This window comes from Pongo pygmaeus, chromosome 13 (genome assembly GCF_028885625.2).
Source record: "Pongo pygmaeus isolate AG05252 chromosome 13, NHGRI_mPonPyg2-v2.0_pri, whole genome shotgun sequence".
Taxonomy (NCBI): Eukaryota; Metazoa; Chordata; class Mammalia; order Primates; family Hominidae; genus Pongo; species Pongo pygmaeus.
Window position 1 is genome coordinate 52404338 of NC_072386.2, and position 12644 is coordinate 52416981.

Sequence of the window (12644 nt, forward strand, 5' to 3'; positions counted from 1 at the left end):
TAGCTACTCTGGTGGGGCCTTGGAGAACCTTTGTGTCCACACTCTGTATCTAGCTAATCTGGTGGGGACTTGGAGAACCTTTGTGTCTAGCTCAGGGATTATAAACGCACCAGTCAGCGCCCTGTCAAAACAGACCACTCGGCTCTACCAATCATCAGGATGTGGGTGGGGCCAGATAAGAGAAAAGCAGGCTGCCCGAGCCAGCAGTGGCAAGCCGATCGGGTCCCCTTCCGCACCGTGGAAGCTTTGTTCTTTTGCTCTTTGCAATAAATCTTGCTACTGCTCACTCTTTGGGTCCACACTGCTTTTATGAGCTGTAACACTCACCGTGAAGGTCTGCAGCTTCACTCCTGAGCCAGCGAGACCCTGAACCCACCAGAAGGAAGAAACTCCGAACACATCCAAACATCAGAAGAAACAAACTCCAGATGCGCCACCTTAAGAGCTGTAACACTCAGGGGGAGGTCCGCGGCTTCATTCTTGAAGTCAGTGAGACAAAGAACCCACCAATTCCGGACACACAATGACAGAGGAATGGGCAAATGAAGGAAAGGTGGAGAGGCAGAACAAGAGCTGAACGAGAAAATTCTGTGGAGAGATGTGGGAAAGGGGTGGAGCTAGCACCCTTGCCTTAAGAGCTGAGTGATAACCCATACTAAAGACTGGTTGAGCCAGGTAGGGAAAGCAGCCTAAAGCCCGGGACAGGCACACAGGCCGAGGTCTGTAGGCCACAGCATCTGCAGTCCTGAAAGGCTGCAACGCCCAGACCTCCAGGAGAGACCAGGCCCAGGATGCCTTGCCTGTTCTTGTTCCACCTGCTAGGAGTCTGTTTACTACTGAACCAATTTTCCAGAGCAGTCGTGGCCAAATGGAAGGAGGATGTTATTAAATTATGCAGCCGCGAATTAGTTCGCACGCAGATTGCCATTTGCAGCATGAGCACCTGGAGAAAAAGGTCTCTGAGCCAGGAGGATGCCCCTCCGACACCTAGACCAGTGGCAGGTGAGAGCTCCCGCCCCCCCAGCCTTCCTGCACTTCCCATTGGTTACTCTCGGGTGGCCGTCCAATTGAAACGGCGGCCTGCATGTCCGACTCGAGATCTCATTGGCTGCCAGCGCTCAGCTCCTACTCCGCCATGGCTGGTGCCTAAAGTTTGTGCTTTTCCTTTGCCAGGTGATTTTATTCAAAGTCTCACTGGGAATCTCACTGGAGGGAGGGAAAGCACTGAGAACAGGAAGCTGCTTCACCCCAGAGTTCCCTGGTGCCCTTTCCGCAAGGCAGCCAGAGCGACGGGGTGGAAAGGAAGGGGAAGCCTCAGAGGAGGTGACGCTGCCCGGAGACCCGCAGGAGGCCGGGCGCACTGCCGCACCCCACAGGAAAGCCAGGCGGCCAGACAGCGGGCGTGCTGGTGGGGGCACCTGGACAGGGCATCTCGGATAGAGAGGAAAGGGGACAAACACTGAGGCGGTGCGCTAGTTATCAAGCCTGTTTGCGCGCCTGTAGGACGGGGCGACACTCTGAGGTCTCTGTGAGGGTCCCGTAATGGGAAGACAGGAAGGGCCTTACACTTAATGACTCTCCTAGTCCAAAAGTTGGGCTGTGGCCTTTGCCATTGGAAACGTTCTTTAAAACAAACAACAAACAAATCCCAAAGGAAAAGAGCCTCCCACTTCTTTGATCTGGGTATTGAAGTTCATTTGTGAGACGGGGGCTGGAAGAGAAAGGAAAGGCTTGAATGCCTATTAGAGAAACTCAAGAGGACCAGAGACAAGGAAAGCAGGCCGTTCAGACCATCATAGCTGAAGACCCTACTGATGCTTTCAAGCATTTGGAAGCTGCAGTGGGTTTGCTTTAAAAGCAAGATCTTAGAGTTGAGTACAGCTCAATCTGAAATGGCTTTAAAAAGTATTTATAAAGTAGCAGTGGAAACTCATGGAGGTATACACTAGTCTAAGAAGTGTAATGGATCATATTAAATTCAGAGAAGGTAACCTCAGTTTGCAAATACTAAGTGTTTTATATTAATATGACATGTAATTTATGATAAACCGCAACTAAATTTTATAGGCTATATGCATATACTATATATAAATGACTCTAACAGAAATACATTTACTTCTGTTTTATGAGATTTAAAGTATGCTTCTAAAGTTATTTACTTTTCTACATTGTTAGAGTTTGATTTATTTAATGGCAGTTTTTACGTGACTTTTGTATAACATTAGTACAAAAATACCACGACGTCTAGGAATTTAGTGATTCAAAGTAGAGAAGACCAGATTGCATTGCATTTGCTTTATTATTTCACATTTTCTGACTGTAAAAGTAGTAATGCTCATATTAAAGACAAAAATGTACGTTAATGCAGGGTGAAAAATGAGAAGCACTCGTAGATATTAAAGAGTGAAAAGTATATGTGAATTTTATGAGAAAATGAAATTATATTAAACAGGTAAGTGGAAAGAAATGTTAACATTTGGATAGGTATATGTATATCTTTTGCATTTTCACTCACCATTTTACTTTGAGCAGTTTCTTACATTGTTATTATCCCAAAACATAATTTGAAATTCCTGTGTAGTATTTTTGTCATAAATCTGCCCCATAAACTTAAAGATTCTTTGGTGGATATTTAGTTTATTTCTAAATTGTTGCTGAAAATAGTTCATTAAGCACATTTGTGTATAGATATTTGGCTACACTTTTATTTCCTTAGAAGAGACATGAGATTTCAAAGTATTTTTAAAGAATTTTCTTTATTGCTATGCAGTATAATTTAACTGAAAGTAACCTAAGAAAACATTGCCTGCACGTGGGGATTAAGATAAATGTTTACCGTTACTAGGTAGGAATCGCTTTGGAAGTACATGTCAGTAATTTGTGATTAATATGAGTTTTCAGACTTCTACTGTTAGGTAATTGCTACTTGCTTTCACATTATTACATTGTTACATAACCATTTTATCCTACAATGTGTGCCAAAATAATATTCACTGCATCCCTTTTAAAAATAAGATACACTTTAAACCAGAGATCTATTTTAGTAAGATTTACATCCAAAATACAGTGAATTAAGGGTATTTGTATGAATTCAGACAGAATATTTTCTCTGAGCCTAGTTTCCATAGCTAAAAGTGTTATGGATTATGAAATATTTCAAAACAGGTTTAAAAATATAATTTTAATAAAAGTTCAAAACACACAGCCTATGAATAAACTGAATACAAACTATAACTGTTTTGGCTGATTCATTTAACTAGCTTTAAGTATATAGAAAATTACCATCAGCTTTTTTCAGCATTTAATAAGACTGCAACTACAGACAGTTTAGGTTGGAGCACAGAGACGTTTTTATGAGGAAATTGAATTAAACTTAGGATGTCTTACTGAGGGGAAATGCCAAAACCTCTCATTTAACCAAAAATGATATAAATTCTCATCTGTCATTTCCAGTTTAGAACGTGGATGAGGGGGAGTGTTAGGAGCAAAGACAAAAATACTACATTTTTTTTTTTTTTTATTCCTCTGTCAAACTCCAACTGTTGAAGTTTGTTGTTGGCTAAAAGGAGAACAACTGAGTCTTTTGCCACAAAACTCAGGAAATGATCAGTCCCAGAACTACCGCTGTCTAGGTGAAGGGTCGTGGTTTCCTCTGATCAGCAGGCATCAGTGGTTAACCAGGTGTCTGCCTCCCGCACTTAGATTTACTTCTCTCTTCTCTTTTCTTTTCATTATTTCAAGAGTAATGCCTTGGTATTGGATAGTTTTGCTGTCCAAGAAGAAGAGCAGCAAGACCTGATCTGGGTTTACACTATAATTTAAAGATTATCAGTGTTTCCAATTTCTTTGTGAAATAAAACTCTTAAATTGTGTAATTAGGATAATTAAGGTTAGGAGAGAGTTTAGCTCACTGTAAGTTTTTTCAGAGCAAGAAACATTTTTAAAAATTTATATCTTTTAACTGGCAGTGCCAGAGACACAAAAACAGGTAATGAATGTTCAACTGAGCTGAATGGGTACAAAGATGGAGGAAGATGTCAGCTGGGTGTCCAGCAGGTTCCCAGCCCAAGTCCCAGCCTTCACATTTGGCCAGCCTAGGTTGCTGTGTAAGAACAGGCTCCCTTCCTAGGAGACACACAGATCTTGCATAGTGCATGATCTGCAGCCTTGGAACAAACATCAAACAGAAAACATTAGTCAGTACACTTACACCACAGCAAATAGGAATCTCTTCTTAAATCAGTGATTTTGGGTTAGTGTTCTTTTAACCCACTTCTCTCTTTCATATAAAATACTATTGATTTGGAGTAAATACTCTGGGGAAGACAAATTTGTTAAATAGATGGTTGAGGAACATCAGAGACTTCTTTCTCCTGCTGATTAGATCAGAGGTGTTGGAAATTCTGCCTCTTTAACTTTATCCTCCAGGAGTAACTTCCCACCATGAAACATTCAGTAGCTTAAAATAATATTTTTTTCAAGGGTTATTATTACAACTCATAATATCATAAGTCATAGCTTAGCAATGGAAGAAAACGACTTAAGTAAGAAGAATCCAAGAAAATGACCACTATCTGTGGCCAAACTGTTTTCAATGACTTACATGACTTCAGAAAGGTGAAAGATTAATGTCAGGGAGAGTCAAAAGTACTATGATAAAAACACTGAGGGGATCATGAAGAGAGATGAGAGATGATCAATGGGGTAAAGCAGAGCCTTGGTGAAATTATGGTACTTTAAGATATCCAGCTGTAAGAAAGCTAAGTTGTTTAGATATTAGGATGCTTTTTTTGTTTCAATGTTTAATTTATATTGAGGCAATGCTTTCCTTACTATTATTATTATTATTATTATAATACAAGTTTTAGGGTACATGTGCACAACGTGCAGGTTAGTTACATATGTATACATGTGCCATGTTGGTGTGCTGCACCCACTAACTCATCATCTAGCATTAGGTATATCTCCCAATGCTATCCTTCCCCCCTGCCCCCACCCCACAACAGTCCCCAGAGTGTGAAGTTCCCCTTCCTGTGTCCATGTGTTCTCCTTGTTCAATTCCCACCTATGAGTGAGAATATGCGGTGTTTGGTTTTTTGTTCTTGCGATAGTTTACTGAGAATGATGATTTCCAATTTCATCCATGTCCCTACAAAGGACATGAACTCATCATTTTTTATGGCTGCATGGTATTCCATGGTGTATATGTGCCACATTTTCTTAATCCAGTCTATCATTGGTGGACATTTGGGTTGGTTCCAAGTCTTTGCTGTTGTGAATAATGCCGCAATAAACATACGTGTGCATGTGTCTTTATAGCAGCATGATTTATAGTCCTTTGAGTATATACCCAGTAATGGGATGGCTGGGTCAAATGGAATTTCTAGGTCTAGATCCCTGAGGAATCACCACACTGACTTCCACAATGGTTGAACTAGTTTACAGTCCCACCAACAGTGTAAAAGTGTTCCTATTTCTCCACATCCTCTCCAGCACCTGTTGTTTCCTGACTTTTTAATGATCGCCATTCTAACTGGTGTGAGATGGTATCTCATTGTGGTTTTGATTTGCATTTCTCTGATGGCCAGTGATGGTGAGTATTTTTTCATGTGTTTTTTGGCTGCATAAATGTCTTCTTTTGAGAAGTGTCTGTTCATGTCCTTTGCCCACTTTTTGATGGGGTTGTTTGTTTTTTTCTTGTAAATTTGTTTGAGTTCATTGTAGATTGTGGATATTAGCCTTTCGTCAGATGAGTAGGTTGCGAAAATTTTCTCCCATTTCGTAGGTTGCCTGTTCACTCTGATGGTGGTTTCTTTTGCTGTGCAGAAGCTTTTTAGGTTAATGAGATCCCATTTGTCAATTTTGGCTTTTGTTACCATTGCTTTTGGTGTTTTAGACATGAAGTCCTTGCCCATGCCTATGACCTGCATGGTAATGCCTAGGTTTTCTTGTAGGGTTTTTATGGTTTTAGGTCTAATGTTTAAGTCTTTAATCCATCTTGAATTAATTTTTGTATAAGGTGTAAGGAAGGGATCCAGTTTCAGCTCTCTACATATGGCTAGCCAGTTTTCCCAGCACCATTTATTAAATAGGGAATCCTTTCCCCATTGCTTGTTTTTCTCAGGTTTGTCAAAGATCAGATAGTTGTAGATATGCGGCATTATTTCTGAGGGCTCTGTTCTGTTCCATTGATCTATATCTCTGTTTTGGTACCAGTACCATGCTGTTTTGGTTACTGTAGCCTTGTAGTATAGTTTGAAGTCAGGTAGCGTGATGTCTCCAGTTTTGTTCTTTTGGCTTAGGATTGACTTGGTGATGCGGGCTCTTTTTTGGTTCCATATGAACTTTAAGGTAGTTTTTTCCAATTCTGTGAAGAAAGTCATTGGTAGCTTGATGGGGATGGCATTGAATCTATAAATGACCTTGGGCAGTATGGCCATTTTCACGATATTGATTCTTCCTACCCATGAGCGTGGAATGTTCTTCCATTTGTTTGTATCCTCTTTTATTTCCTTGAGCAGTGGTTTGTAGTTCTCCTTGAAGAGGTCCTTCACGTCCCTTGGAAGTTGGATTCCTGAGTATTTTATTCTCTCTGAAGCAATTGTGAATGGGAGTTCACTCATGATTTGGCTCTCTGTTTGTCTGTTATTGGTGTATAGGAATGTTTGTGATTTTTGTACATTGATTTTGTATCCTGAGACTTTGCTGAAGTTGCTAATCAGCTTAAGAAGATTTTGGGCTGAGACAATGGGGTTTTCTAGATATACAATCATGTCGTCTGCAAACAGGGACAATTTGACTTCCTCTTTTCCTAATTGAATACCCTTTATTTCCTTCTCCTGCCTAATTGCCCTGGCCAGAACTTCCAACACTATGTTGGATAGGAGTGGTGAGAGAGGGCAACCCTGTCTTGTGCCAGTTTTCAAAGGGAATGCTTCCAGTTTTTGCCCATTCAGTATGATATTGGCTGTGGGTTTGTCATAGATAGCTCTTATTATTTTGAGATACATCCCATCAATACCTAATTTATTGAGAGTTTTTAGCATGAAGGGTTGTTGAATTTTGTCAAAGGCCTTTTCTGCATCTATTGAGATAATCATATGGTTTTTGTCTTTGGTTCTGTTTATATGCTGGATTACATTTATTGATTTGCATATATTGAACCAGCTTTGCATGCCAGGGATGAAGCCCACTTGATCATGGTGGATAAGCTTTTTGATATGCTGCTGGATTCGGTTTGCCAGTATTTTATATATTGAGGATTTTTACATCAATGTTCATCAAGGATATTGGTCTAAAATTCTCTTTTTTGGTTGTGTCTCTGCCCGGCTTTGGTATCAGGATGATGCTGGCCTCATCAAATGAGTTAGGGAGGATTCCCTCTTTTTCTATTGATTGGAATAGTTTCAGAAGGAATGGTACCAGTGCCTCCTTGTACCTCTGGTAGAATTCGGCTGTGAATCCATCTGGTCCTGGACTCTTTTTGGTTGGTAAGCTATTGATTATTGCCACAATTTCAGATCCTGTTATTCGTCTTTTCAGAGATTCAACTTCTTCCTGATTTAGTCTTCGGAGAGTGTATGTGTTGAGGAATTTCTCCATTTCTTCTAGATTTTCTAGTTTATTTGCGTAGAGGTGTTTGTAGTATTCTCTGATGGTAGTTTGTATTTCTGTGGGATCTCTGGTGATATCCCCTTTATCATTTTTTATTGCGTCTATTTGATTCTTCTCTCTTTTTTTTCTTTATTAGTCTTGCTAGCGCTCTATCAGTTTCGTTGATCCTTTCAGAAAACCAGCTCCTGGATTCATTAATTTTTTGAAGGGTTTTTTTTGTGTCTGTATTTCCTTCAGGTCTTTTTCCTAGTCAAAGAAAGGGGTGACAGATGGCACCTGGAAATTCGGGTCACTTCCACTCAAATACTGCGCTTTTCCGACGAGCTTAAAAAACGGCGCACCAGGAGATTATATCCCGCACCTGGCTCAGAGGGTCCTATGCCCACGGAGTCTTGCTGATTGCTAGCACCGCAGCCTGAGATCAAACTGCAAGGTGGCAGCGAGGCTGGGGGAGGGGCGCCCGCCCTTGCCCAGGCTCGCTTAGGTAAACAAAGCAGCTGGGAAACTCGAACTGGGTGGAGCCCACCACAGCTCAAAGAGGCCTGCCTGCCTCTGTAGGCTCCACCTCTGAGGGCAGGGCACAGACTAATAAAAAGACAGCAGTAACCTCTACAGACTTAAATGTCCCTGTCTGACAGCTTTGAAGAGAGCAGTGGTTCTCCCAGCTCGCAGCTGGAGATCTGAGAACAGGCAGACTGCCTCCTCAAGTGGGTCCCTGACCCCTGACCCCCCATCAGCCTAAATGGGAGGCACCCCCCAGTAGGTGCAGACTGACACCTCACACGTCCAGGTACTCCTCTGAGACAAAACTTCCAGAGGAACGATTAGACAGCAGCATTCGCGGTTCATGAAAAACTGCTGTTCTGCAGACATCACTGCTGATACCCAGGCAAACAGCATCTGGAGTGGACCTCTAGCAAACCCCAACAGACCTGCAGCTGAGAGTCCTGTCTGTTAGAAGGAAAACTAACAAACAGGAAGGACATTCACACCAAAAACCCATCTGTACATCACCATCATCAAAGACCAAAAGTAGATAAAACAACAAAGATGGGGATAAAACAGAGCAGAAAAACTGGAAAGTCTAAAAAGCAGAGCGCCTCTCCTCCTCCAAAGGAACGCAGCTCCTCACCAGCAATGGAACAAAGCTGGAAGGAGAATGACTTTGACGAGTTGAGACAAGAAGGCTTCAGACGATCAAACTACTCCGAGCTACAGGAGGAAATTCAAACCAAAGGTAAAGAAGTTGAAAACTTTGAAAAAAAATAGACAAATGTATAACTAGAACAACCAATAGAGAGAAGTGCTTAAAGGAGCTGATGGAGCTGAAAGCCAAGGCTCGAGAACTACGTGAAGAATGCAGAAGCCTCAGGAGCCAATGCAATCAACTGGAAGAAAGGGTATCAGCGATGGAAGGTGAAATGAATGAAATGAAGTGAGAAGGGAAGTTTAGAGAAAAAAGAATGAAAAGAAATGAACAAAGCCTCCAAGAAATATGGGACTATGTGAAAAGACCAAATCTATGTCTGATTGGTGTACCTGAAAGTGACGGGGAGAATGGAACCAAGTTGGAAAACACTCTGCAGGATATTATCCAGGAGAACTTCCCCAATCTAGCAAGGCAGGCAAACATTCAGATTCAGGAAATACAGAGAACACCACAAAGATACTCCTTGAGAAGAGCAACTCCAAGACACATAATTGTCAGATTCACCAAAGTTGAAATGAAGGAAAAAATGTTAAGGGCAGCCAGAGAGAAAGGTCGGGTTACCTACAAAGGGAAGCCCATCAGACTAACAGCGGATCTCTCGGCAGAAACCCTACAAGCCGGAAGAGAGTGGGGGCCAATATTCAACATTCTTAAAGAAAAGAATTTTCAAGCCATAATTTCATATCCAGCCAAACTAAGCTTCATAAGTGAAGGAGAAATAAAATACTTTACAGACAAGCAAATGCTGAGAGATTTTGTCACCACCAGGCCTGCCCTAAAAGAGCTCCTGAAGGAAGCACTAAACATGGAGAGGAACAGCCGGTACCAGCCACTGCAAAATCATGCCAAAATGTAAAGACCATCGAGACTAGGAAGAAACTGCATCAACTAACGAGCAAAATAACCAGCTAACATCATAATGACAGGATCAAATTCACACATAACAATATTAACTTTAAATGTAAATGGACTAAATGCTCCAATTAAAAGACACAGAATGGAAATTGGATGAAGATTCAAGACCCATCAGTGTGCTGTATTCAAGAAACCCATCTCACGTGCAGAGACACACATAGGCTCAAAATAAAGGGATGGAGGAAGATCTACCAAAGAAATGGAAAACAAAAAAAGGCAGGGGTTGCAATCCTAGTCTCTGATAAAACAGACTTTAAACCAACAAAGATCAAAAGAGACAAAGAAGGCCATTACATAATGGTAAAGGGATCAATTCAACAAGATGAGCTAACTATCCTAAATATATATGCACCCAATACAGAAGCACCCAGATTCATAAAGCAAGTCCTCAGTGACCTACAAAGAGACTTAGACTCCCACACATTAATAATGGGAGACTTTAACACCCTGCTGTCAACATTAGACAGATCAGTGAGACAGAAAGTTAACAAGGATACCCAGGAATTGAACTCAGCTCTGCACCAAGCGGACCTAATAGACATCTACAGAACTCTCCACCCCAAATCAACAGAATATACATTTTTTTCAACACCACACCATACCTATTCCAAAATTGACCATAGAGTTGGAAGTAAAGCTCTCCTCAGCAAATGTAACAGAACAGAAATTATAACAAACTGTCTGTCAGACCACAGTGCAATCAAACTAGAACTCAGGATTAAGAAACTCACTCAAAACAGCTCAACTACATGGAAACTGAACAACCTGCTCCTGAATGACTACTGGGTACATAATGAAATGAAAGGAGAAATTAAGATGTTCTCTGAAACCAAGAAGAACAAAGACACAACATACCAGAATCTCTGGGACACATTCAAATCAATGTGTAGATGGAAATTTATAGCACTAAATGCCCACAAGAGAAAGCAGGAAAGATCCAAAACTGACACCCTAACATCACAATTAAAAGAACTAGAAAAGCCAGAGCAAACACATTCAAAAGCTAACAGAAGGCAAGAAATAACTAAAATCAGAGCAGAACTGAAGGAAATAGAGACACAAAAAGCTTTCTTTTTTTTGTCTATGCAAACATTCACCATTTTTCTGAATGCTCTTTGACATGAATACGCCTTCACATACACATTTTTTTAAAAAACTTAACAGAAATTGTGCCATCCTTCATCAACAAAGATACAGAAACTGTAATTATCATGTTGGAATTCTTTGCTAATTTGCCACCGGAGCTGAAGGCAGCCCTATCTGAGACGCAACCATCGTTACCAGAGCTACAACAATATGTACCTGCGTTAAAGGATTCCAATCTTAGCTTTGAAGAATTTAAGAAAATTATTCGCAATAGACAAAGTGAAGCCGCAGACAGCAATCTTTCAGAATTAAAATACTTAGGCTTGGATACTCATTCTCAAAAAAAGAGATGACCCTACATGGCAGTGTTTGAGAAATGTTGCCTGATTGGTTGTACCAAAAGATCTCTTGCTAAATATTGCTGAGATGAAGCTAATTGTGCACATCTCATCTAATATTCACACATAGTCTTGATGACATTTCACTGATGCTTCTGTCAGATCCCACTAATTATTAGAATATAAGAAATCTTTATTAATGTTTAGATTTTTCATTTGGTGTGTAAGAAAATATTCTTTGTATGATTGTAGTTTCTGTAAATGACACTTTCTATGCTGAAGTCTTTTTGTCTTTTTATTAACAGTATGATTATGTTGTGTTATTCTTTTTAATGCTGTTAACTTAAAATTACAATAAAACATTTACCACTTTAACCATACATAATAACAATACAGTACCTAATACCAGTTACATGAAATGGACCAAAATGTTTTTATTGGTATTAACTCTTAGACTGGATATACATAAAGCCATAAAATTTGAACTTTCCTAATAGATTTCAATTTTTGTTTCATATTGAACTACTCATTGCAAACAATCAGTTTGGACGCTAAACCAATTTAATTTAGTTGAAGTCATATAAACTCAAGTACTTTTTTTTCCTTTTTAATTTCTTTTTTTTTCTAGTAGAATCTGAAGGGAACTCAAGTACTTTTCAAGCTATGGTTCTGTTCTCAGTTCTGGTGTCCATAAAACTTAAGTTATTTTTTAAGGAGAAAAATGTATAGACATAATGTAGAAGAGAACAAACATCCATATCATATTACAGAAGATATAGTATAATGAGGGAACATAATTTATGTTCACTTCTTTAGAATTTACTATTTCTGTAAGCAAAATTACTGAAATAGTATGAAGACTTGTTAGAAAAGTAAATTGACATAACTATCAACTTGCTATTTTACTGGTTCCATCTATTTATATACACATGCATTTTACCCAGCATTTATAGAAGAAATACAGTTGAATGACAAGTTAATCTCCTCCATCAAATGTCTGTAAATTTGATTTTGTATTCTGAGACTTTGCTGAAGTTGCTTATCAACTTAAGAAGCTTTTGGGCTGAGTCAATTGAGTTTTCTAGAAATAGGACCATGTCATCTGCAAACAAATACAATTTGACCCCCTGTCTTCCTATTTGAATACCCTTTATTTCTTTCTCTTGCCTGATTGCCCTGGCTAGAACTTCCAACACTATGTTGAACAGGAGTGGTGAGAGAGGGCATCCTTGTCTTGTGCTGGTTTTCAAGGGGAATGCTTCCAGCTTTTGCCCATTCAGTATGGTATTGGCTGTGGGTTTGTCATAAATGGCTCTTATTATTTTGAAGTATGTTCCTTCAATATTTAGTTTATTAAGAGTTTTTAACATGAAGCGATGTTGAATTTTATCAAAGGTGTTTTGTGCATCTATTAAGATAATCATATGGTTTTTGTCTCTAGTTCTGTTTATGCGATGAATCACATTTATTGATTTGTGTAT

General features: G+C 39.8%; 1 protein-coding gene across 1 annotated transcript; it reads left to right on the forward strand.

The window, feature by feature from the left end:
• The first annotated feature begins 791 nt into the window (after positions 1-791).
• LOC129043685 (prorelaxin H1) lies at positions 792-11178 on the forward strand. The gene is made up of 2 exons (XM_054500537.1): positions 792-1002; positions 10904-11178. The coding sequence occupies exons 1-2, from the start codon at positions 792-794 to the stop codon at positions 11176-11178; spliced, it is 486 nt and encodes a 161-aa protein (XP_054356512.1).
• The last annotated feature ends 1466 nt before the right edge of the window (positions 11179-12644 follow it).

Excerpts from the sequence above, each read along its gene's own strand:
- LOC129043685 (XM_054500537.1), top strand. The coding sequence starts at position 792 with ATGCCTTGCCTGTTCTTGTTCCACCTGCTAGGAGTCTGTTTACTACTG. Across the intron at positions 1,003-10,903 it reads GACACCTAGACCAGTGGCAG|AAATTGTGCCATCCTTCATC; the intron begins GTGAGAGCTCCC and ends AAAACTTAACAG.